Source organism: Aedes aegypti, chromosome 2, assembly GCF_002204515.2.
Source record: "Aedes aegypti strain LVP_AGWG chromosome 2, AaegL5.0 Primary Assembly, whole genome shotgun sequence".
Classification (NCBI taxonomy): Eukaryota; Metazoa; Arthropoda; class Insecta; order Diptera; family Culicidae; genus Aedes; species Aedes aegypti.
In genome coordinates this window covers 246,652,055-246,678,744 of record NC_035108.1, presented here as the reverse complement: position 1 = coordinate 246,678,744, position 26,690 = coordinate 246,652,055, and the positions used below count along the sequence as shown (strand labels likewise).

General features: G+C 37.3%; 1 protein-coding gene across 1 annotated transcript in view; it reads right to left on the bottom strand.

The window, feature by feature from the left end:
- Positions 1 to 25,726, bottom strand: part of LOC5571936 (serine/threonine-protein kinase RIO3) — a 41,417-nt gene extending 15,691 nt beyond the window's left edge. The window contains exon 1 of the mRNA XM_001659996.2: positions 25,247 to 25,726. Coding sequence (XP_001660046.2) covers positions 25,247 to 25,491 — 245 coding nt within the window. The 5' untranslated portion in view covers positions 25,492 to 25,726. The remainder of the gene's footprint in view (positions 1 to 25,246) is intronic.
- Between the last annotated feature and the right edge of the window lie 964 nt (positions 25,727 to 26,690).

Here is a 26,690-nt window from a genome sequence, read left to right as displayed (position 1 = left end):
AATATCTGTCTTTATTTCAATCTTCAAGTTTACAAATCACTTAATTCTACATACATAGATTTGTTCTCTACACAATGCTTATCCTAGTGGGAGGTGCTTGGAGTTACTTTTCATTTAGGCAAACCAATCAGGGATCAATAAGAGGTTTGCAACAAGGATAGAATAATGAAGAAGGAGAGAGGGAGAGAGAGAGTAAAAGCGAATAAGGCATCAACGCTTGTTGCGTGATGCACTTGGCAGCAGTCTAAGTCATTTATGTGTATGCAAGTATTATTGCCTGGGAACGGAGTGCTATGCTGAAGGAGTCGAGTTACGGTTCATGTGAGTTTTGCATTTGAAGTGATTTCTGAAGTGCCAATGACATGGGTCATTGCTATGTGACATTTGAGAATACATGACAACGACGTGGGTCGTCGTTCTATGTTATTTGAGTATGAGTATAAGCTATAAATTATTTTAGGGTGCTGATTGTCGTTTTGTAACCAAGCAACAATTGGCTGATTATATGAAAGTTGTACGTTTTTGTCAAGTCGGGTTCTGTGACTGTGGGAAAGTTACAATCACAGAACATGTGGTGAAGAAGTCAGGTGATTTATGATATGATGTAACTAAATACACTACATCTTCCCCCTTTTGGAGAATGATGTAATAAAAATGGAATCATTCGTTATGACTTATCCTCCAAGTACCTCATCTAGAATGTTAATTATGTTTTCTTTAATTGCTATCATTTATTTAGATTTTTATTGTTCTATTTTTATGGACTATTGTTTCTTTATGAGTGTTGTTATGTTTTACTGTACAATTTGGATCTGCTATTTTGGTTACTGTGAATGGTCCTATGTAAAACGGGTCAAGTTTTTTCCGATTTTCGTTTGTCAGATATACTAAATCTCCTATGTTTAAATCGATTTTATTGATGTTTTGATTGCACACATTTTTACGTTTTTCTTTTTGGAAAATTAATTTGTTTCTAGCATTTGAGTTTGATGTTTGTAGTTTATAGCGTAATTCTTGATAATATTGATCTGGATTATAAACTGGATTAATCATTGAATGGTTATCTTGCAAGTCATGCGGTAGTGTAGCTTTTCGTCCAAAAACAAGTTCGTATGGTGTGTAGCCATGTTCAATATTTGGTGTGGTATTGTAAGAGAAGGCAAAAAATTTTGTCCAATCATCCCAGTCCGAATTGTGAGTATTGGTGAAGGATCTCAGATACTCATTGAGACATCTGTGGTTCCTTTCCAAAGCTCCGATTGTCTGTGGATGATAGGCTGTTGCAAATGTTTGCTTTATTTCTAATAATTTACAAATCTGTTCAAAAACATCATTATTGAATTCAGTGCCTTGATCGGAATTTAATTGAAGAAAATTTCCATAAATCAAGATAAAATTTTCCACTAATGCTCTTGCCATTACAGAAGCTTCTTTTGTTGGTACTGGTGCAAGTACAATGTATTTCGTTAAATTACATTGTATAGTTAGAATGTATCTATTTCTATTGTTTGTAATGCCGAATGGTCCTGCGGTATCAATTGAAATTGTTTCGAATGGTTTAAAAGGGGTTGAAGTTACGATAACGGGCTCTTTAGTATGTCTGTTCACTTTGTTAATTTTACACTTTTCGCAATTTTTAACAAAATTGCTTATTTCTAATTTCATGTTTTTCCATGTAAATTTTTCTCTTAATTTTAAATAAAGTTTATGTTGACCAATATGACCTCCCGTAGGTGTCATATGGTTATTAACTAAAATTTCATTAATTTTATCAACATTCTGTATAAATGTTGGTGGATTATACAGTACCAGCTGGTAATTGGAAATGGCTCTATTTGCGATTTCCTTAACAGTTTCGCTAGCGAATGATTTGAATAGCTCATCTTGCAAAGAGATGGCGACCATGGTTCTTTTATAATGATTCAGTAATTTTCCAAGTTCTAAAAGTGCAAGCTCTAATGCTTGACTTCCATTTGTGTTTTCGTCATATAGTTGAATCGTAATCGTTTGAAGCATCTTATTGTAGTTATTATTAAATAATTTAACTTTCAGTTGGTTGTGGTGCACTTCACACCCAACTTTCAGATATTTTCTAACTTCCGATGGATTCTCAGTTTGCCAAGCCGTGAGGTGATCAGTCTCACTGTCTGCTAACTGCGAATCATCGAATTTAGTTGTATCGTTTAATTTTTTTCTATTCATTGCTCTAGTGTTAACCACTAGAACAGATAAAGATTTAAGGTCATCCGAGTTCAATGGGATACGTGACAATGCATCTGCGCAAACATTAGATTTTCCAGCAAGAAATTCAATGTTAAAGTTATATTCTTCCAAATCAAGCCTCATCAACGTTAATTTCGATGTTGGCTTTTTCATGTTAAATAAATATACTAATGGTCTGTGATCCGTTTTAATTGTGAATCTTCGGCCATATAAATACGATTTAAAATAATTAACAGCCCAATGAATTGCTGCTAATTCTTTTTCAATGGTAGGCTTATTGCGTTCGCCTTGCGTAAAGCTTCTACTCGCAAAAGCTATTGGGAAATCTCCTTCAGTATAACGCTGAGAAAGAACTGCTCCACATGCATAGTTTGATGCATCTGTGGTTAAAATAAATTCCCGTGAAAAATCAGGGTATCTCAGAATATATGGTTCCATCAAGGTTTGTTTTAATTGTTGAAAACTTTGTTCCTGACTATCTGTCCATTGAAACTGCACTCCTTTTTTAAGCAATGCATTTAATGGTCGAGCTATATCCGCAAAATTTGGTACGAATTTTCGGTAGTAGTTGCAAAATGCTACAAATCTACGTACTTCGTCGACATTGTTAGGTTTGGGATAGTTTTTCAAGGCTTCAAACTTAGAATCGTCTGGAAGGATGCCTCTATCCGTTACCTTGTGACCAAGAAATGTCACTTCATTTAAGAAAAAATTGCATTTTGCAGGATTTAATTTGAGGTTATAATGCCTCAAACGCTCAAACACCGTAGTTAAATTTTGAAAATGATGATTTTCCGAACAGCCGATGACGATTATATCATCGATATAAATGAATGCACATTCAGGATTTAATCCTGCCATAGCAATAGTCATCATTCGCTGAAAACTATTGGGTGATATGTTTAAACCGAAGGGCAATCTTTTAAAATGAAAATGACCATTAGGGGCTGAAAAGGCTGTGTACTTTCTAGACTCTTGGTCTAATGGTATCTGGTGAAAACCAGACATTAGATCAAGCGTACTGAAGTACTTTGCTCTCCCTAATTGATCTAAAATTATGTCAATACGTGGCAAAGGAAATTTGTCTGCCAAAACTTTTTTATTTAATTGTCGGAAGTCGACAACTAATCTCCATTTTTTTGAATTATTGCCAGCTTTCTTTGGTACCAAGAGAATTGGCGAATTGTACGGAGAAACTGATGGTTCGATTATATCATCGTCCAAAAGTTTTTGAATTTGTTTTGCCATTTCATCTCCTTGCGAGTGAATGGTTTTGTAATTTGGAATATAGACTGGTACCTGGTCATTTAGAAGAATATTTTGAGAATAAAAATTATTGTGAGATAACTTTTCGTTCTCTAAACTGAAAATATCAGAATATTTTTCAATCAACTTTTTTAATGAGGAGTGAACATATGAAGGAATTTCATTAAAATTGATTTTCGAAAAAATGTTTTGTATCCTTTCCTTTTTCATAGCTAAATTTTCCGTAGGTTTATTGACTCTAACATAATCGTGTAAAGGTTCACATATAGGATGAAAATTTGAGATTGCGACCTGTGACTGCGTTGTATTAACAAATTTTATATACGGTGAGTTTGATGATACAATAGTGTTTCCACAAAAAACTCCTGGAAGTATTTCTTGTGAGAGCACGATTGAATCCTCGGTCACACTAAAATTTGGTAATCTTCTAATCACCTCGCATCTTGGTGGTAAAATTATACTATTATTAATACTATCTTCAATAGGTATGCATATTGAATGATTTTGAAAATTAAAATTTAAAAGCCAATTATCATAGTCGATGGTGCACCTGAACTTGACTAAGAAGTCACGCCCAAGTATACCATCTGTGGGTATAGGGAAATTTTCACTAACTAACTGAAAAGAATGAACTAATTTAAGGTTATTGTCGAATGTTACAGAAGTTTGAGCTTCGGCAATAGTTTCCGTCACTCCTTCCGTAACACCTGTTATTCTAAGTTTCTTGTTAAAATCTACTATTTGCATTGCGGGAACTTTTGTAACTTTAAACAGAGATACATCAGCTCCGCTATCTAAAATAAATGTACACTTACTGTTTGTCATTTCAACATATAAGGTTACGAAATTTACAGCATTTAAATTTATCGAATGAATTGTTGTTGAGGGGATGGACCCTGGTTCGCCTGGCCTAAAAAATTTACATTTTGAGGTTGCCCTGCTGTCGGAATCGGAATTTGTTGAGGTAGGTTTTGCATACGTGGCATGTTTTGTGGCATAGGATAAATTTGTTCAGCATTTGTTACAAACATTTGTCGAGGTCGTTGGTCTCGCCGACCGCCTCGATTAAACCCGTAATTTTGAGGGGTTCGATTTAAAAAATGCCCTTGATACCTGTGATAAGTATGCCTTCCTCTTTGTGCATTTTGGTTCCTTTCACGTCGGCCCCGATTATTTCTGGTATGATTATAATGCTTATGTGTACCATAAGTCATAATTTGTGAAGAGTTCTGTTGATTGGCTGCTGTTGGAGTAGCGTTTTCTTGTACTTTCTGCACAGCTTCATTGATATTGGAGAAGGTGCCGGCTTTTAAGATAATTTTTGTTTCATAGCTGGTGGTGCCATTAATTAAGGCATCTACTCCAGCTTTCGTGGCCATGGTCTTAGCCACCCCATCCGGGATGCCTTGACCAACGTAAATGCTTTTCAACTTGTTGGTTAGTTTGTCTATTTCGTCACAAAAATTATTTGTGTCCCCTTTTTGTTTTGTAGTTTTTAATTTTGCGATTATGTTTGCAGGTGTAATTTGTTCTGCGCATCTTTGTTTGACATCATCGATAAGAGCATCGATTGTGTTAAGATTTTCCGCCAAGCCTAATCTGGCTTTTCCAGTCAGTCTGGTTTTTAAAAATCTTACTGCTGTTGCCACTTGATCAGCAGCAACATAATCCTTCAATAAATTCGCCGAATCCACGTAGGCGTCTAGATTTTCAGACGTTCCATCGTACACTTGTACGATGGAAGTTGCCGTTTTTATGTCGAATGGCATTGTTGTTACGTTTCTAGCTATACACTTTTTCAGTAAATTGTTAAATATTACGGCGTAGACCACCGACTTGCAAGATACCGATTTTTTATAATGCTTTAACTTTGTATTTAACAAAATAAGGGTTTCGTCAAATTCTTGACGAGCTGCTTTAATCAGAAAATTAAAATGTGAGCTTCCGATACGCGCCTCATTTTCTAAGAGAAGGTCCGTAATATTTTTATATATTAACTTTACATTTCGTAATTTTTCATCGAGTGTGAATTTCAAATATTTTCGAAATGGAGCCTTTTTCAAGTTTGTTTTAATTTTGTGAATTTGTCCTATTAGAAGCTCGATTTCACTTTCACCATTATTCATTAGAAATATTAATATTTGTTCGACGATCAAAGCATTACTTCTAAGTATTATTTTCCACTGGTAAAAAAAAACACATCCGTTGATTTGTTTACGTTACCTTATAAAATTGTATACGGTTATATCGTAGCTTCCCGGTTGTCGCTCGATATACGATCCTCGGCGTCTCGTTGCATCACATCGTTGTTGTTGTTGTTTGTGTTGGCGCTGAGCCCATGCGCTTTCTAATCCCGCCGGTCGACTCCTGTCGACCGTGGTCTCGCCTGCAGTTGATTTGTTTGTTTGATTTTTGCACTTATTTGTGCTTTCACTTCATCACTATAAACGCCAACGGTGTATATTCACAATTATTTTATAATTTAAACTTTTTCCACTTTTCAAGATTTTTCGCTTCCACTTGGCACTTTTTACAGTTTTAATTGACTATTGAATAAGTCTTCAGGCCGGTTGCCTGTTCGCGGTCAGCCATGTGATATCTTTCCGGATATCAACTGCTCGAGTCTACTGTTGAATAATATCTGTCTTTATTTCAATCTTCAAGTTTACAAATCACTTAATTCTACATACATAGATTTGTTCTCTACACAATGCTTATCCTAGTGGGAGGTGCTTGGAGTTACTTTTCATTTAGGCAAACCAATCAGGGATCAATAAGAGGTTTGCAACAAGGATAGAATAATGAAGAAGGAGAGAGGGAGAGAGAGAGTAAAAGCGAATAAGGCATCAACGCTTGTTGCGTGATGCACTTGGCAGCAGTCTAAGTCATTTATGTGTATGCAAGTATTATTGCCTGGGAACGGAGTGCTATGCTGAAGGAGTCGAGTTACGGTTCATGTGAGTTTTGCATTTGAAGTGATTTCTGAAGTGCCAATGACATGGGTCATTGCTATGTGACATTTGAGAATACATGACAACGACGTGGGTCGTCGTTCTATGTTATTTGAGTATGAGTATAAGCTATAAATTATTTTAGGGTGCTGATTGTCGTTTTGTAACCAAGCAACAATTGGCTGATTATATGAAAGTTGTACGTTTTTGTCAAGTCGGGTTCTGTGACTGTGGGAAAGTTACAATCACAGAACATGTGGTGAAGAAGTCAGGTGATTTATGATATGATGTAACTAAATACACTACAATACAAATCAATTGTAATGAACTCAAAAAAGCGCATGCCATCTTGAATAGAAGTGGATGGAAAATAACAAAATTTGGAAAAAAAAATACCATCGAATATAATTTAGTTATTTTTGAGACTAGCACGAAAAGCTACATATATAATTAAACAACAAAATGTGCTTTCATGTTATATTATGTTATTTTTTTTTTGTTATTTTGAGTGACAGTAAAAAGTCTTAGAATAACTACGGAATGTCAAATTATTTTATCACAACACATTTAGTTATTGCTGTGATGTTTTGAATCTTCTATTAAAAAACCCCTCTCCACTCCATCTCCTCTGTGGAAATATAGGCTACCAAATAAAATATATGGTTTGTCAACACCCGAGACTCTTCCCAGGAACTTTTTCAGAGACTCAGGGGTCTATTTTATAAGTCGAGTCGATCAAAACGACTCGACTTGAGTCACTGTCGACCGAAAAATTCGCTCGACTCAGCTCTGTCACTCGAGTTTTTCGACAGTTGTCACTCTATGTGACTGGATTAATATGGGAGTCGATGGGTGACATCTGAATTATGCATGTTTGCTTTGATCGACAATGAATACAGACGAGTCACATGAATCTGCTCGATTTACAAAATAGGCCCCTCAATTCTAATAGATTTTTTGTTTAATGTTGTCCTGCTGAACATCTATTACAAGTATGTTCCGTTTTTATCACGTTCCGATTTTATCACGCTCCGGTTTTGTCACGTTCCGATTTCGTCAACAAATTATTCCGTTTTTATCAACACAAAAAAATGTTTTTTTTTCTTATTTTTTAAAATGCCTGGAATATAAAATATAAATTAACATAAACTTATTTTAAGCTATTTAAATGTTTTTCAATAGCCTCAGGATTGAATTTTCGGCATTATGTTAGTTTTGATCACCTACGATACATGGTAGGTGTCAAGTCATATACGATTCAATAAGGATTGATTCCTTCCTATCCGCTAATCAAATAAAGTTTTTAAATTTAGCATGGGATGATGGACAAGATTGACGCATCTTTCAACATTCGAGAGTTGCTCTGGCCACGTCCTAGCAACCAGGCTTGACAGAACTCCTCTGCGATGCGAAAATGAGGCGATTTAGATGTTTTATTGAGGAGTTAAAATTGCACTCAACATTTTCAACACAGATCCTCAAACGATTCGAATGAGAGAGCAAAAAAGTACGAAGATTTTTCTGGTACTCTTTCTCTCTTGTTGCTATGCTCACATTTACCCACACTTTAAAAGAACTCTTGAGCGTCCCGCCCGAACAAAACAGCACTCGCGTAATTGTTATGGCACTTTTGTTATTGAATTGTGCTCTGTTCTGCATCTTCCTCGCTGATTTTTCGATGCCTCTCTGCTCAGTATTTTTTCAGTCTCATACAAAGAGGTAAGGGCAGCACGCTGCTCTAGAGTATGTTACTAAACTCTGATGATGTACAGGAGTATAATCAAGCCTGCTAGCATCGTCTGGAATTTGTGTTGCAGAGACATCTTCTTATTCTTATATTACATGACACCATTTTTAATGTGAATGTGATAGGCATATATCAATGAAAATGATCAGTTCTTTGTTATAAATGATGTACCTGAGAATGAACTCAACAATATTTGGGCAATGGCAAGGAACATTATCGAGTTCATTTTATTTTTGATAAGGCTGTCGATCCCGTCATATTTTGCATTAGCCATTGATTAGGTCCTGTTTCAAGGGTAGGGGAAGAGGTCCAGCCAAACTTAAAAATCTATTACAATCTATTGAAATATTTGGAATTTTCATACAATAAGTTTGCATCAGGGAAGATAGAAAGGGGCTGAAATGGCTAACAATTTGAGAAATTGTTGATACTGAATGGTCTCACGTCACGCACGTTCCCATCCCAAATTTGTTGGGATCTTGATTTTTGAGCGGACACGCAGCCCTTCTTTACGTGGAGATCAAAAGTTCAAGAAAGAGCTCATACCAACTGCCTTACGCTTATTGATAAACCTTAACAAAATAGATTCTAACCAAAAAGTTCTAATAAGGTTATGCTTGTTCTGAAGTTTGTACACTTTTCTGTTCTTGATAAACCTATTCAACATCGTTTTACCAAACAAAACAGTAGGATTTTAATATAGGTTAGTCCTAGCTAATTCGTGATCCAACGCAGAGCTATGCGGTAAAGGTGTGCTGTTCTAAAATAACGATTAGTGCATCCCAGTCGAAGTTGGTAGTGGTAGTGAAGGAAAATCACCCAATCATTCTACAGAATTGATTTTGACAATTAAAAGCACAGAAAACCGTATATATTCATTTAAGCTTTCAAAACATTCGCAACATAATCCTACATTTAATCACCAATTGGATGTCAAATGTGTGCAAAATGTACCTTAGCAAAATAAAAATAAAACTCTTAGTTGATAACTGCGGAAGTGTGTATAAGAACAGTAAGCTGAGAAAAAGGCTCTTCCTCAGTTGGGATGTAATGTCTGTATGGCATTACATTCCAACTGAGGAAAAGCCTTTTTCTCAGCTTACTGTTCTTATAAAAAAACAAAAGGATGGGCATGGACAGAAGAAAAAGAAATTATTTCGTGTCAAATCATTCTTGAAAAAAGACAATGATCAGCTTGACCCACTTCCTTGTCGATGCCGGTCATGGACCCTTTGCGTAATATGGACCTTCTACAGAAAAAACATAAAATTAACACTCAAAGCAACCGTATTCCTATGAAAATCCACCGGGGGAACTTCAATTGCATTGGTGGTCAGCAGTTTCAGGCAAAATATTTGGTTTGGAACGCATAAATACAGATATTTGAACAGTTTTGTAAATGAAACCACACAAGAGGGTCCATAATACGCATTTCCATTTTTGCGGCTGCTTGGGCATGTCAGGAGTTAATCATCAATATTAACCTCCTTTTCCCGAGCAGCCTAGATAGCCGCGTAGTGTCGGTAGCGGTTGTTTCAACTGGCTAAGAATTAACACTACGGACTGCCTGTTCCGGTGGTAAAAGTCCACCTCACAGGTGACCCCTAATTTATGGTGTGATGCGTACCGTGCCTAGGAATGAATGGTTAGGAAGGTCTAAATAAAACCAGGGCGCCCTCCACAGTATTGAGTCCTTCCTGTGCTACCCGGAGCAATGGTGCAGGTGACCTTGTGTTTCTCCGAGATAATCGGCTGCCCTTCTTCAGTCTCTATCCTGAGGCTTAATAAGGGTGGGATTATGAATATGTTGACATTTAATTTAAATTATCACCTATATGGATTCGCATTATGCGTTTTACACAGTGTATTCTGTGCTCTTTCGCCTTTGGCGACTTTAAATAGATACCGATCTGGTTTTTTCGTTGCTGGTCTTTTTCCTGCTGAGATTGCAAAAAGCTTAATCCTGCCTAGTTTGGGTAGTGGCTACGGTTAGGTTAGCTCAGATCAATCTTCAGCATAAAAGAACAGCAACGATCAATCTTTGCAGACTCATGCAAAATGGTGCAGCCCAAGTGGCGCTAGTTCAAGAACCCTACTTTCGTAGAGGGAACTTCTATCTAGGTAACCTTGTGGACCCAGTTTTTGCTACTTTTAGCAAGCTTGAAATGGCAAACTCGCGCTCCATGCCCCGCGCATGCGTGCTCGTTAATAAAGCAATCGTTGCTACACTCATTTCTGAGTTAACTACCAGAGATGTATGTGCTGTCACAATCGATGTTTCTGTTGGTGACCTCAACAGGAAATACGTCTATTGTTCGGTAAAAGGCCTTCCGCTGATTGTGGGCAGTGATGCCAATGCTCATCACATCATCTGGGGCAGCTCGGATATCAATTTGAGAGGCTCCAGTCTGATGGAATACTTAAGTAGTACAGACCTTGGATTACTTAACATAGGCAATCGCCAAACCTTCATGTTTTCTAATAGAGAAGAAGTGTTAGACATAACGCTCTGCTCGAATAGAATCAGTCACGAGTTGACGAATTGGCATGTATCAGATGAGGAATCATTATCTGATCATCGCTACATCTTCTTTGAACATTCAAATGTAACTGCGCAGACTTTGCGTTTTAGGAATCCCCGGTCAACAAACTGGGAACTCTATATTGAATTGGTTGCGACCAAATTTCATGGATATTCTCCGTCCATTGAAAATCCAAGTGATCTGGATGATGCCGTTGATACTACAACATCCTACATTATGGAAGCTTTTGAAGAAGCATGTCCTCTGCGGTCTGTAAAGACTACAAGAGGGACCCCATGGTGGAATTCCGATCTGACTAGACTCAGGAAACAATGTAGAAGGAGTTGGAACAGACGCCGTTCAGCTGGATCAGAGTCGTTCAAGTCGGCTCGCAAGGCTTACAAGAAGGCTCTTCGTTCTGCTGAACGATCCGGCTGGAAAAACCTTTGTACAAATGTTTCCAGTTTGAGTGAAGTCAGTCGGTTGAACAAAATTCTTGCAAAATCTAAGGATTTCCAAGTGAACGAAATTCGCTTACCTAATGGTGACTTTACTTCTTCCGATGAAGAAGTTTTAGAATGTTTATTCAATACACACTTCCCCGGATGTGTGGACATAGCATCTACGGATGAACCAAATGTCTTTTCATGTAGTTACGAGTCTCTGGCCTCGGCTCGCAGTATCGTAACTACTGAATCGATTCAATGGGCACTTAATAGTTTTGCTCCTTTCAAATCTCCAGGAGCGGATGGGATTTATCCTGTTCTGCTCCAAAAGGGATTTGAGTCTATCAAACATGTTTTGAAAAAGCTACTTGTAAGCAGTTTTGCTACCGGGTACATTCCCAAATCCTGGCGTGATATTACTGTAATGTTTATCCCAAAAGGAGGACGTGCGTCGTATGAGGAAGCGAAGAGTTTTAGACCAATCAGTCTGACCTCTTTTCTTCTGAAATGTCTGGAACGCATTATCGATCATCACATCCGTGATGTTTATTTGGCAAACATGCCTCTTCATGTGAATCAACATGCTTACCAATCTGGAAAGTCCACTGTGACTCTTTTACACAAAGTTGTATACGATATCGAGAAAGCATTCGCTCAGAAGCAATCGTGCTTGGGTGTTTTCTTGGATATTGAGGGTGCCTTTGATAACGTGTCTTTCGATGCCATATTGGAAGCCGCACGAAACCATGGGCTACCTACAATGATTACCAATTGGATTCATCAAATGCTCAAAAACCGACATCTCTTCTCGACATTGCGTCAAGCAGCGATTCGAAAATTGAGTGTTTGCGGATGCCCCCAAGGGGGAGTCTTGTCACCACTTTTGTGGAATCTCGTAGCAGATACGCTATTGAGGCAACTCAATAATTGCGGTTTTCCAACTTATGGATTTGCCGACGACTATCTAGCTCTGATAGTTGGTATGTGCATAAGCACCCTATTCGACCTGATGCAAAGTGCTCTTCAGGTAGTCGAGAGTTGGTGTCGCCAATATGGCCTTTCGGTTAACCCGAATAAAACATCTATTGTTCTTTTTACGGAAAGACAAAACCGCGATGGAATTCGACCTTTACGTCTTTTTGGCACTGAGATTAATGTGACTGATCAAGTAAAGTATGTCGGAGTCATTCTAGATTCCAAACTTTTATGGACAGCTCACATTGATTTCAGAGTCAAAAAAGCTTGTATGGCCTTCGGTCAATGCCGGCGAACCTTTGGTAAAACTTGGGGCCTCAAACCCAAATATATCAAATGGATTTACACAACAGTTGTTCGACCAATATTGGCATATGGATGTCTTGTGTGGTGGCAAAAGGGCGAAGTGAGAACAATCCAATCAAAATTGGGCCATCTCCAAAGGATGTGCTTGATGGCGATGTCTGGTGCGTTCTCTACAACTCCCACAGCAGCGCTCGAGGCCCTTTTCGACGTTGCGCCACTACACATATATCTTAAACAAGAAGCACTTTCTTGCTCTTACCGTTTATGGGTACTGGATCTACTGGAGAAAAATCCAGTGAATCGTAGATCTACACACACTTCGTTGTTTCCACTTTTGGTGAATTGGGACAAAATTGTCCTTGCTCCAAGTGATCTCACAATTGCTTGTCACTTTCCTTACAGGACATTTATCACACAATTCCCTTCACGGGAAGAGTGGACGTCTGGCTATTTGGAAAGAAGTATATCAAACAATATAGTATGTTACACTGATGGCTCCCTTCTTGAAGGTAGAGCTGGTGCAGGAGTATATTCTCGTGAGCTAAGGCTGAATCAGTTTTACTCACTTGGTAGAAACTGCACCGTTTTTCAGGCGGAAATATTTGCCCTTATGTGTGGAGTGCAATCAGCACTTCAACAGCGCGTAATGGGTAAAGTCATATACTTCTGTTCAGATAGTCAAGCTGCTATAAAAGCTCTTGCTTCGGCCAACTCAAGGTCGAAGCTTGTTATCGCATGTCGAACTCAAATTGAGGAACTGAATTCAGTCAACTCTGTAACTCTTGTATGGGTACCTGGCCATTCTTCCATCGTTGGAAATGAATTGGCTGATGAGCTAGCTCGCGATGGAGCATCACATGACTTCATTGGCCCTGAGCCGGCTATTCCAATTTCGAAGTGCTGGGTGAAGCTTCAGATAAACTCTTGGGCGGCAACTCAGCACAAGCAATATTGGAATAGTTTGGAGTCATGTCGTCAAACAAAATTGTACATTACTGAGCCATCTCCAAAGGTGGCGAAGTACTTAACAAATCTGTCAAAGCAGAATTGCAGTCTCTTGGTCAGAGCGTTGACAGGCCACTGCCGACTCAACTATCACATGGCAAATATTCAGCGTGCTGACTCATTTGTGTGTGATAGTTGTGACTCCGATTATGGGACTTCGTATCACCTGATATGTAACTGTCCAGTTTTTGCGCAAATGCGATTCCAATTACTTGGTAAACACTTATTAAGTGAAACTGAATACAGAAGCCTGAATCTTCAGGACATCATGTTATTCTTAACCCGCTGTGGTAATGAGCTATAGGCTCTCTTTACGCTCATGCGTTTTGCAGTGCCCTTTTTAGGGCGCTGTTCGAACCCATTGTGGTATGGAGCTACATGCTCTCATTTCGCTTATGCGATCTTCCCTCTTCAAGGGACCCCACTCCTATTTCCTCCCATCTTTCCCTTCCCTTTCCTCTCCCATCGGGTAGATGATGAAATAGGCTCAAATATGGCGATGGCACAAATCTCCCAACTGGTGGGGAACGTGCCTTTGGAGCCGGCCTTCTGATACCTGATACCTGATACCTAGCTAATTCGTGATCCAACGCAGAGCTATGCGGTAAAGGTGTGCTGTTCTAAAATAACGATTAGTGCATCCCAGTCGAAGTTGGTAGTGGTAGTGAAGGAAAATCACCCAATCATTCTACAGAATTGATTTTGACAATTAAAAGCACAGAAAACCGTATATATTCATTTAAGCTTTCAAAACATTCGCAACATAATCCTACATTTAATCACCAATTGGATGTCAAATGTGTGCAAAATGTACCTTAGCAAAATAAAAATAAAACTCTTAGTTGATAACTGCGGAAGTGTGTATAAGAACAGTAAGCTGAGAAAAAGGCTCTTCCTCAGTTGGGATGTAATGTCTGTATGGCATTACATTCCAACTGAGGAAAAGCCTTTTTCTCAGCTTACTGTTCTTATAAAAAACAAAAGGATGGGCATGGACAGAAGAAAAAGAAATTATTTCGTGTCAAATCATTCTTGAAAAAAGACAATAGGCCTTTTCATGTGACAGATCCGTCTATGCACTTGTTTACATCGGTGGAGGACCGGTGCTAACACGGGCCTGTCATTTTCATAGAAGATATGTCAAAGTGCTTCCCGATCAGCTGATTTGCGACGTCATTTGAATAGGCCTATGATCAGCTTGACCCACTTCCTTGTAGGGAGTCGATGCCGGTCATGGACCCTTTGCGTAATATGGACCTTCTACAGAAAAAAACATAAAATTAACACTCAAAGCAACCGTATTCCTATGAAAATCCACCGGGGGAACTTCAATTGCATTGGTGGTCAGCAGTTTCAGGCAAAATATTTGGTTTGGAACGCATAAATACAGATATTTGAACAGTTTTGTAAATGAAACCACACAAGAGGGTCCATAATACGCATTTCCAGGTGGGTTCATAATAGGCACGCCGGCAGCGACTACATGGGAATCAAATGGAGGGTCCATAATACGAAACGTCAAATTTGTAAACATTCTTATTATGGACCCCGGGAGGGTCCATAATAAGCATTCGGACAACAGTTTTCCAAATGCATTTTTCGCTGAAAAATTCGAATGATTTTGTACACGGGAAAAAATTCTGTGGTAAAAATAACTATTTTAGCTGACTACGCCCATTCTTAAAACTACCATGGAAATTCAGACCAATTTACTATGTTTACGGTACACCACACCACATTACTGGTACATTTGACAGAAATAATTTACAACAAACTGATTCCAACTACAGACATGGTAAAATCAAGCGCATTTCTGGTCTGCTGAAAATTGCCGGTGCGAGCGCTTAAGTTAACCCCCTAAAATGGTAGTTTTTACCGCACAATTTTTTTTGCGTGTATGTTTCATAGGCGTACTATAAAGTAAAAACATTGAACTTGTTGTTAGACTCCACAAAACGTATATGCGTCTGAGATATCATTGCGGAAAAGCGTCGAGAATGGATTTCAGCTACTAAGGGATTCATTACTAGCATTGAAACCCTAGTTATTTGTACAAATATGACGTATCTCATTATGTAAAGCACATGTATGTGATTATCAGTTTAATATTCCTATTTAATATGAAATGCAATTCTAACCAACGAAACTTAAACTGTTAAAGATTTATCGCATTAAATAATCGCATTGATTGATTTAAGTCTGCAATCAACTTTATTTACAAAATTATACGAATGAACAATCTTAATGCCGATCTCTGTCCCGAAACATCAATACTGTGCATTTAAATGATGAAATTGTGTATTATCCTGGCAAAACTGCAATTTCGTTTTAAAATATGTTAAATATTTTGTTCAAGAAAATTATTCCGTTATTGTGACGGTTCCGTTTTTATCAACTGAAAATTGCCGATCGTGTTGATAAAAACGGACATACCTGTATCATGTGGTCAGAGTTTTCCTTCGAAGAGGAGTTCAAAAGAGTTTGGATAAGTTAATTTAATCGAAATATTCGTGGACATAAGAGTATGTTTTATGGGGCGAAACATATTAGCAGTGTGTATGATTTTTTCGGGTAATTATCATTTGCTAATAATAAATAAATTCCGAGGAAAATGGTGAATTCAGTGAAACTGACCAAATGAACGAAACTAAACAAAGTATACTATTGAAATTGTAGCTTCAATTATCTTTTAGCTACTCACAATTTTTTTCGCCTAATGATAATTTAACTAGTAGGAAAATCGATTTTTTTTAAGGACGAAACATCACTTCATTGATTACGCTTGTATTTTTGTTTATAGAAGCGATGGACGAATCTAAAAACGAAATCAAAATACGGTAATAGTGAACGGCTGAACATTGCAAGAAAAAAAAAATATACAAGGAGAAATTGGTGGGCACAACTGAAATCAAAATATAAACATAGCTCAAAAGTAATAAACGATATTGAACATGATATCGTTGACAGGCTCATAATTTTGGGCGATACTGACATTCTCGTATGCGTTTTATGCAAAACTTGACAAGCTTTTTTTTAACGCGCACAGCTTTAATGATCAACCCATCATTTGCGCACGGAATCGACATGGTAGGGTCGAACAAAGTGGCAGTGTAAATTGCAACTGCCTTTACCGGGTCATGGAATAACACAAAGTAGACGGATAACGTTTCAGGTTTCTTTTCAGAAAATCAATTATATTGAAAAGCATTGATGAACTTGAAGATACAAGTCAAAACACGCGCATTTAGAAATCCCTACAACTCAACGGAAAACTCCGTAGTTTACAGTACCATGTCAATTAGAAGAATCGCATATGTCGAAAAGCACAAACGTATCATGGAAGCCATCCCTACGAGGCGGATGCTGACTTTATTAGATTTAAACTTTATTAAACGTAGGGAGGGAATATAGGATCTAAGCAATCTGTGATTTATATTGTATTGAGCTGAACAGAATAAAACGACCATAATTAGTTAACACTGGAGCAGACGTCTTTGCAGGATCCACATCTCATAATACAGCGTGACGGATCAAGAGTACACTTGAAAACACAAAAACAGGTGTTATCTCTAACCGACATGTAAACCACACGAAGCGCATACTAAGTGCAAACCCTATGTTGAATGAGCCATTTCACGAGACGTTTCGGAACAGCTGATCGCCGCAACGGCGTCAATTGACAGGAGACCTGGGATTAAATCCAGCGTGATTTTCAATAACGCCTCATCTTACCAAACGAGGACATGGAGAAAATGACAAAAATGAGATCCAAAAATATTCGTTACTGCAACATTACACCTAGTTATTGTATCAGCTACCTCTTTGTTACCCATATTGCACATAAAAAGGCACTTTTGTGATCGAAAATATTTTAACAATTTTTCTCCATTTAAGTTTTCGCCTGGATGAAAAGCTACGCTAGAAATGCGCACAGTCATCAACCATCATCATCGCGAAAACTGACGCCGATGATTGAAAAATCCCAGGTCTCCTGTCATTTGACCAGGCTTCGTAAAATGGCTTATAAGCCATTTTACGAGACGTTTCGGAACAGCTGATCGCCACAACGGCGTCAATTGACAGGAGACCTGGGATTAAATCCAGCGTGATTTTTAACAACGCCTCATCTTGCCAAACGGGGACATGGAGAAAATGGCAAAAAAGAGATCCAGAAATGTCCGTTACTGCAACATTACACCAAGTTATTGTATCAGCTACCTCTTTTTCACCTATATTTCACATAAAAACGCATTTTTGTGATAAGAAATATTTTAATATTTTTTCTCCATTCAAGTTTTCGCCTGTATGAAAAGCTACGCTAGAAATGCGCACAGTTTTCAACCATCATCATCGCAAAAACTGACGACGATGATTGAAAAATCCCAGCTCTCCTGTCATTTGACCTGCTTCGTAAAATGGCTCATTATGAGAAATTTGAAGGTAAAAACAAAACATAATTTACATAGGGTAAGTGTTCCCTTAGTTGTTGGTGTTGCTATAGTTGCGGTAGTGTCGTTATCACTGATTTTATGACATTAGCCACAGAACCGACACTGCCAATCGACGTATTGGCTTGTTGATACACGGAATGAGCCTATGCATGCTATAAAACGTTTGACTTTTACTGTGCGCCCTGTTTTCAAGTTGCCCGTGAGAGAGAGCGAGACAGCACCAACACACGGCGCACAGTAAAAGTCATCAGAACAAAAGAATTTATGGCACGTACAGAGGCTCATAGTTGAAAAGAGCGTTCAAATTGCTTTAAAACTGATTTTAGTGATATAATTGCTAAAACTTTTCTTACTTGTACCAATAGTTGCGGTAAAGTGTTCCTATAGTGGAGGATCCCATAAGAAATCAACGGATACCGCAACTCGGTGTACCAATAGTGGAGGTATTATTTTTCACTGACATGCCGTGGATTACTGCATGAAATAATTTTTCAGTCAATGGTCGTTACCTGAGACGAGACTCGCGGAGATGGTCTTCTTTTTCTGCGATTGCTGAGTTTTTTTTCTTATTACTCAATATGTACATCGATCTTGCGCAAGCCGTTAAAGCTGACCATCTCAGCAAAAAACTATTGCGTTTGCATCACACCGAAGCATAAACAGCATTTTGAGCGAAATTTCATGTCAGCAAACGTAGCAGACATTATAAATAACTAGTATTGCGTTTACATTTATCAGTATCTTTGGAAAAACTGCTCCATTGACTGAGGTTTTCAATGATAGTTTATTTTGAATATAATACTTTTCACTTTTTCAGCCATAAAAGCGACGGGCTGCAATTGACGTTTCGTGACAGCGGAATCTGGACTGCATATGACGTTGCTATTTTTCCTCTTCGCGAGTCTCTCGCAGGTCGTTACTTCCCGTTACAACATTAACATGTACATTAATTGCGCTTCTTGAATTAAGGGGGTTAAATGAAGTTCAATCGTGCTTAGTACCTCCACTATTGGTACATCTACCCTAAGAAGCAGTTTTCGTTTCAGGTTTATTTTCAGAGGAATCCACCATGACGCCAGAAATCAAAAGTCCTGCCATTATATCTTCCAAGAATCCCTTTGAATCAACGGGAAATACTGGAGAACCACGGTAGCTGGACGAATCGCACTAGACAAGAATCATAAGCGACCTATGGAATCCCTTCGTAGCTCTTCTAAACGATCGAAGCATCTAGGGGAAGTGGTGGTAAAATGAACAGGGGTGGTAAAATGAACACCGTGCCTTTTATCGAGAAAAAAACAAATTTCGATGAATTTTTATCGCGCACGGACGATGTAGAGAATAAATCTGAGTATTCGAGTTGATAAACAGGTCAAATGAAGTGAAAATATCAACGAAACAGCGGATTTTAGAAAACCACGTTTGAAAATAAGAACTGACGTAACTTTTAGCTCGGAAGACTTGAGGTTTTTCAGTGAGGTGAACATCGTTATGATATGATGTCAAATCTGATACCTTTAGAATTCTTTTAGAATGGGTTACAATAATTAATGGATGTATTTTCGGTGGGGTAATAACAATTTTCCGAAATATTTGTTTTGCTCACGTTTTTTGCATGGGAGTGATTCCAAGCAACAGCACCAAAATTTGGTAAATTTTTTAATTCATTTTTTTCTATTGAGCTGAAACTTTGCACAGTTTTCCAGTTCCATCTAAATCGTCATTTTCCGATATCAAATCTTCAAGTTGAGTCACGACTAACTTTTCAAAAGGGTGTATGTGAAAATTGTTCAAAAATATTCAAAAAGCTGCACAGCAAAAACGGTTCGTTCGATTGTTAGACAACTAAAGAAACAAAGTTAGACAACTAAATAAAGATTCCAAAAAAAATACACACAGTAAAAACAATTTTTTTTTTGCATTAAAAAACATAATTTTTGACACAAAAACTCAAATATCTCAAAACCCTATCGGAATACCAACGTAATTTTTTGAGGGAAAACGGTCCATTATATTAGCTATCTACCATAAAAATGTGGTGATGGTAAACCAATAAACAAAAAAGTTATGACATTTCAAACATGTCAAAATTTCGGTGTAAATTATGACGGGAACCGCAGTATGTCGCTGATTTTATTGTTAAGGGCCTTGCGTGAATTAAACAAGTCGTTTTCATGTATTTATTAGTATTATGTATATTATATGTATAAATATTATGTATATGTATAAATATTATATGCATATGTATATATGTATAAATTAAAATGAATTAACAGATTACACGAAAATTAAAAAAAAAATTTACCAGGATATTTTTTTTAGAGTATGATCGATGAGTTTCTAAATGTTATATATAAACTTTAAAAGTTTTGGATTTGGGTATGCGTTATGAGATCATGAAAACATTTTATTAATACTTATTTATTTATTTATTGTTATTCAATTTTTTTACAATATCGAACACTTTTGCATCATTATCAGTACAGTTCGAGTATAGTTTTGCTTTAATTTTATTTTCTGACAATGGAATGAAACAGTGAAATTTTTGGGTTCCTTGGATCGTTTTCGCGTTATTATATTGCTCGCTGAGCTCTGATGCCGTTAATTCGTACTCTTCAGTAGTAGTAAAACAAAATGATAATTTTGTTAAATCTTCTTCTTTTCTGCGATTCGCCCAATCAAATAGTTCTTTTGCAGTTTTAATTGGATGCTCACGTTCTTTGGCTAAACTTGCTCTTGTGGCCATGCGCTTTATGGTTCCTCCAATAGCATCACAAGGACCTTTGCCATGTGACGTAGCAAAGAAATGCCATTCTGCATCAATTCCGTACTTTGATTTAAATTGACATAGGCTCGAAAAATTCTTACGGGTTTTGTACTGCGATGCTGCTCCATCAGACATGAAATATATCTTTCTGATTTCTTTATCCGTATCAACGCGTAAAAAGTTAATCATTTTGGCAATGAACAAATTTACAGATACTGAGTCGTGTCTTAAATCTTCGGAAATTACAATAAAACTAAAATGTTCAATTTGCGTACTTCCATTGAAATAAATAACGAATGGATGAATTGTAGTCTGTTGTACGTTCCAGTGATGGGACTGCACTTCATCTTGCAATACAAAGCTATAGTTTTCAGAAAAATCACAAATGACTAAAAATTCACCATCTTGTAATGTATTTTTCGTATTTTTTAAAAAGCGGGATTGCTCTGTTTTAATAAAGTCGTGAGGAATTAAACTTTCTAATTTCAAGCAAAAAAATGACACAAACTCATCTACAGGTTTTACAATAGTTTCTAGGTCACACCTATCCGTGGTCACCCATTGCTCAAATGATAACTGATCAATATAATTTTCTTCAAACTCAGCGAATAAAGTATTTTCCAATGATGAAGAATCTGGACAATCCGAACAAGATCGTAGATAGCAATTTGATGTTGTATTTTCACACAAAAGACTACCAGTTAACATTTTAATATCCTTTGATAAATTGATTCTTTTCAAACTATGTAAGATTAGGTTAATATTTTCGTGTGTTGTGCACACACAAACATTATGTGTTCCTGAATTGGATAGAAGCTTGCATTGCCTTGGACGAAGGCTTGCAAATGAGGAAAAACCTACCTTAATATTTTCGGTAATTTCCTTGAAGCGTGTATACGCTTCTTTCAAAGTAGTCATCATTAATCGTTTTTGGATTGCTTGACGCTTTCCATCTTTTTTTACAGATACATAATCTTTTTGGCCAGGCATAGCTCTACTTACTTCATCGTCTTCAAAATATTGAATTATTTTTTCTTTTGTCTCATCTGTTAATGAAGTACTCGACCTAGAATTTTTGGTTGCAAGACAGTTATTTTTGAATTGTTTTGTCTCTTTTGCTGTATTTCTATTGGTTTTGAACTCATAAATGGCGTCTTGAATAGACCACGAGCTTGGCAGCATCGACAAAATCAATAATTTTTCTTTCCTTGTCGTGGCTAGATTCGAGAACCTTTCCTTCATATTCATAATTACCTCATCGTAGTCTGTATTTTCCACATCCTCAGGTCCTAATTTGAAGAGGTTTCTTCGTACAGCTTCGTTGATTTCACGGTATTTTTTCTCGGGATAATTGACGCAACCCATCTTCGTCCATTTAATCGGAGTCACTTTTATTCCAGCTATCCCTTCGTTGAAGCGTTCGATGTTGACCTTCTGGATGCACTCATCTTCTGATTGATTTGTTGAAACAGATGTCGCTGATGGTACCGTGGCAAGACTATCTGCACTTGGTACTTCTTGTAACTCCTCAGTTGTTGTCGGTGCATCTAGTAATTCCTCAGTTGTTGTTGTTTTCGAACTTCCTGCAACCTGATCCACCGATGATGTACAGATTGCCCGTTTGTCAACGTTTAAACGGCAGGGCGTACAAATGCGTAAATTTGTATTCAATGTAGACATTGGAGCATAACCAGCCGCTTTCAGTTTATCTATGGTGTTTTCGGTGAGATTTCGTAGCTCTTTCGAACACTTTTTTTCTGCAAACGGCCTGCAACACTTTTAAGTTTTTACTGACTAGTTTGGTGTCGTTTGCTTGATTGAAGAAAAATTTTACAATTAAATCTTTTATAACCATAGTGGTAGTATATTTTTAGCTTTTTCGTGAGTATGTTCATGGTATGTACCTATCATGTTTTTGATGTTGTTGAAGTTACTCGCTTTCTCCCAAATATGATTAACAAAGTCTATTCTCTACCAAGGCGGGTCTATACCCAGGTGTAATCAGATTTTAACTTTGTGGAGAAAACCAGCGCCGAGAAAACCGACCTGCTTTACGTATACTAGATCACCTGGGTATAGACCCGCCTTGTTCTATACGAGGTAAACTTTTTGCAGGTAAACTAGTCGTATACCTGTATAGAAAACTTTTTTTGTAGCTTTTGTCTTCAATATTAGATTTCTTATAGGTTTCTTTTATCAAAAGGTTTCAACACTATTGAGAGAATTTTTCTTCAGTTACGTACAATAAAAAATATGACACTATCAAGACTTTAGATCACAACACTGGATCGCGTCTAACTTTCTAATAGATGCTATAATAGTTATGAATAATTAAATAAAATATCATGAAAACAACTTGTTAACCTCATGTGGTACCCTTAACAAAAAATTCAGCAACAAACTGCGGTCCTAAAAAAAATTAACAATGAAAAAAAAAAAAAATTTCACTAAGTGTCAAATTTGTGAAATATTTGAAATGTCATAACTTTTTTGTTTATTGGCTTACCATCACCAAATTTTTATGGTAGATAGCTAATATAATGGACCGTTTTCCCTCAAAAAATTACGTTGGTATTCCGATAGGGTTTTGAGATATTTGAGTTTTTGTGACAAAAATGATGTTTTTTAATGCAAAAAAAATTTTTTTTTACTGTGTGTATTTTTTTTGAATCTTTATTTAGTTGTCTAACTTTGTTTCTTTAGTTGTCTAACAATCGAACGAACCGTTTTTGCTGTGCAGCTTTTTGAATATTTTTGAACCATTTTCACATACACCCTTTTGAAAAGTTAGTCGTGACTCAACTTGAAGATTTGATATCGGAAAATGACGATTTAGATGGAACTGAAAAACTGTGCAAAGTTTCAGATATTTTTGAAATGGTCGATCAGAATCGACTTGCATGCCTCCGTGGAATCCCTCATGGTGTTCGTTTTACCACCAACCGCTGTTCATTTTACCCACATAGTGCAAGTTAAATGAACATTTGCATCGCTCTTTGATAGCGATGAAAATATGTGAAAATTTAGCTATTCTAGTGTGAACCCATATCGCTGCTATAGATTACATCCCTATTTTTGATGTTGTGCGATTGAACTATGCTAATTTTTCGTTTTTCTAACAAAAACAAGATGATTTCCTTAAGGTGTTCATTTTACCACCCCTTCCCCTACCGAAACAATTATTAGAATATAAACTTTAATTAGGGCCTATTCACAAATTTCATAACGCTGAAGAGGGTGGGTGGGTGTCTTCGAAATGTTACAGCTCATACAAAATTAGTAGAACATCCGTACAAAAAGCGTTATGAGGGGGTGGGTGGGTGTCAAAAATAGCCATTTTCGGCGTTATGACATTTGTGAATGAACCAAGGCTCAAGAATTCATCATTCAGTCATCAGCAATCATCAAGAATGGAAAACCAGTTTTCTTGTTCTAATTTAAAGATATCCTCATGAGAATCTATCACTGCATTACAAATAGCAAGTGCAATGCAATGATAGATTTTTATATACATTGCTTCGGTTTTTGAGCAAAAAAACTGATTTTGTAAATTTGTAAAACGATGATGGTTATTTTCTTTTTAAATACATTTAAACTTTGTTAAAAATATGGAGGGGATGTAGGATCTAAGCAATCCTTGATTTATAATGGACCGATGCACGAGTTCACTAATTTGACGTTTGAGCGGTGCCGAATTAACTAGTTGCCATGGTCACGTAAATAACATGGCACCGCTCAAATGGCACCGCTCAAACTCGTGCATTGGACCACATGTCTTCTGTGAAAAAAGATTCATTATAAGTTGGTCCACAGACCAGAACAGACGTCTTTACAGCTGCAGGAATGAAATGAAATAAAATGAAATGAAGGATAAATTCTTGAAAAAAAAAAAAATAATAACTGTAGTAACTTCATTAGGAATCCTTGATCTAATTCATGGAACGCATCATGAAAGACTTCTTAATAGATTTCCGTGAATAACTTTGACGGATTTTTTATGCAATTTTTGGAAGAATCTGTGCAAAAGTTCTTAATGAAAATAGCTTAAGAATAACTGAAAAATCGGCGTTCTTGTTGGATTTCCTGGAAAGATCCGTCATTAAATTTCTTCAAAAATCTGGAATAAACCTTTGTGGATTTTTTGGAAAAACTTCTTTACAAACTGGAGCAATCGGTTGAACAATAACTTAAAAATTGCTTGGAAAAGTGTTGGAAAATACATTAGGATTTTTAATTTAATATTTACAGTATTTTCGATAGAAATTACTAAAAAAAGCAGCCTTGAAGTGCAAAAGAATTAATTGTAATATTTTTTTGAGAAATTCCTCAAAGCATTGATTATTGCTGGTAAAATTTCTGGACGAATTCTTGAGATAATTGGAAGGGAACTCCCTAGAAGTATCGCCGGAGCGATCTTTGGAAGAGTTCCTGTAAGAATTCTTGAAGAAACCTCACATGAAGAAAAAAAATCTTTAAAAAGAGACCTCCAACCAGCTCTGTAAAATGTTGTCCCGTTTTTGTTCTTTATATGTCCCGTTATTTTCCTTTTAACTTATGGTCAGCCTATGGTCCCCATCAATAACTCACCTCTCTTCCAACACTCCCGGATCTATCGCCCTGGAACAGCCAGCTACTGGTTCGAAATGTTCCGGTTTCACAACTACCTTCGGTTGGGCTATCTCCCGTTTGTCTTCCACCCTATCTTTTATATCCGCTCCCGGCAGAACCATACCTCCTTCCTCTTTCTGCAAACCCCGGGCGAATTCCTCGGACATGATCTCCTGCAAGTTGACGGCCTCGACCGCTGCGACAGTTCCCCACGGAGAAGACATGATTCTGGTTCTGCGGCTAGATTTGGGCTCCTAAACACTACTGACACTATATGTACAAAACTGGTGCTCACGAAAGCACAAACGTGAACACGGTGTGGTGTCGCGAAATAAAACTAATGAAATGTTGTGAAATTCCCTAAATTTCAATGCAAAATAACGAAATGACGAAGTCGTGAAAGAGGGAATCAATCACACGGACACGACGATTGCACAAATTGCACAAATTAAGGAGAATTTTGACGTTTTGAAGTCGAGTTTGGGTGTTTATGTTCGAAATTTTCGAAAATCGGTCGTTCATCAGGGTTGAATCCTGAGAGAAATACACTGAACATCTGGAGCTTGACTTGAAAAGGTCGAATGTGACATTTTTGACTACATGTAGATATATCATAGAGATAACTCACCATGAAGTTTTTCAAACGAAATTCAATTCCTATTTTAAACAAAAAACTAAAAAGTACATAATATACGTATCAAGACACAAAACGAAATCCCTTTCATAAACCATTGAACAAAATAAGAAATATACACTCAATTTTTTTATTTACGAGCATAAAAAAGATTTCCCTCGATCTGAGATTGTTTGAACTTCATTCAACCTAATCGATACGACCTAACGATAGTCACCGTGCACATCAAACGGGCACGTTCAGACGTTTATTGATATCTGAAAATGTCCATACGTCAAAATACGATCGGACTGATTGATGGTCAGTGAAGCACATACACGCAGCGAACTGGGCTATCGAATTTCATACATTTTGCCTTATGAAAGGTGGAACGATTATTGCAATACGAACGCTTTATGTATCGTTTTAGCATCACTCCACATCAAGGCGTCGATAGGCGCGTGGTGTACGCTAGGGCCTATCGATCGCAATGTTCTTGGTTCGATTCCTGGTTGCCGCGTAAACGTTTTTTGTTTCCAAATTCTGGTTTCATAAGGCAAATTTATGAATTTCAACCTGATTTCTTGAGGCGAGTTTTCATAAGGGGTTCCTATGTTTATCGATTGTTGATTATCCTGAATGTACGACCCACCGGCCACCGTTGTATTCTCATCTCAATAATAGTGAATTTCTCGGATTGATTTGCAGTATCACAAAGCATTTCGCTTTGGTATTGTAAACGTTTGCTGTTCACCCTAAGGAACGCTACCATGTCGAAATTCGCGTACCATACATCCGAAGCCTGTCTGA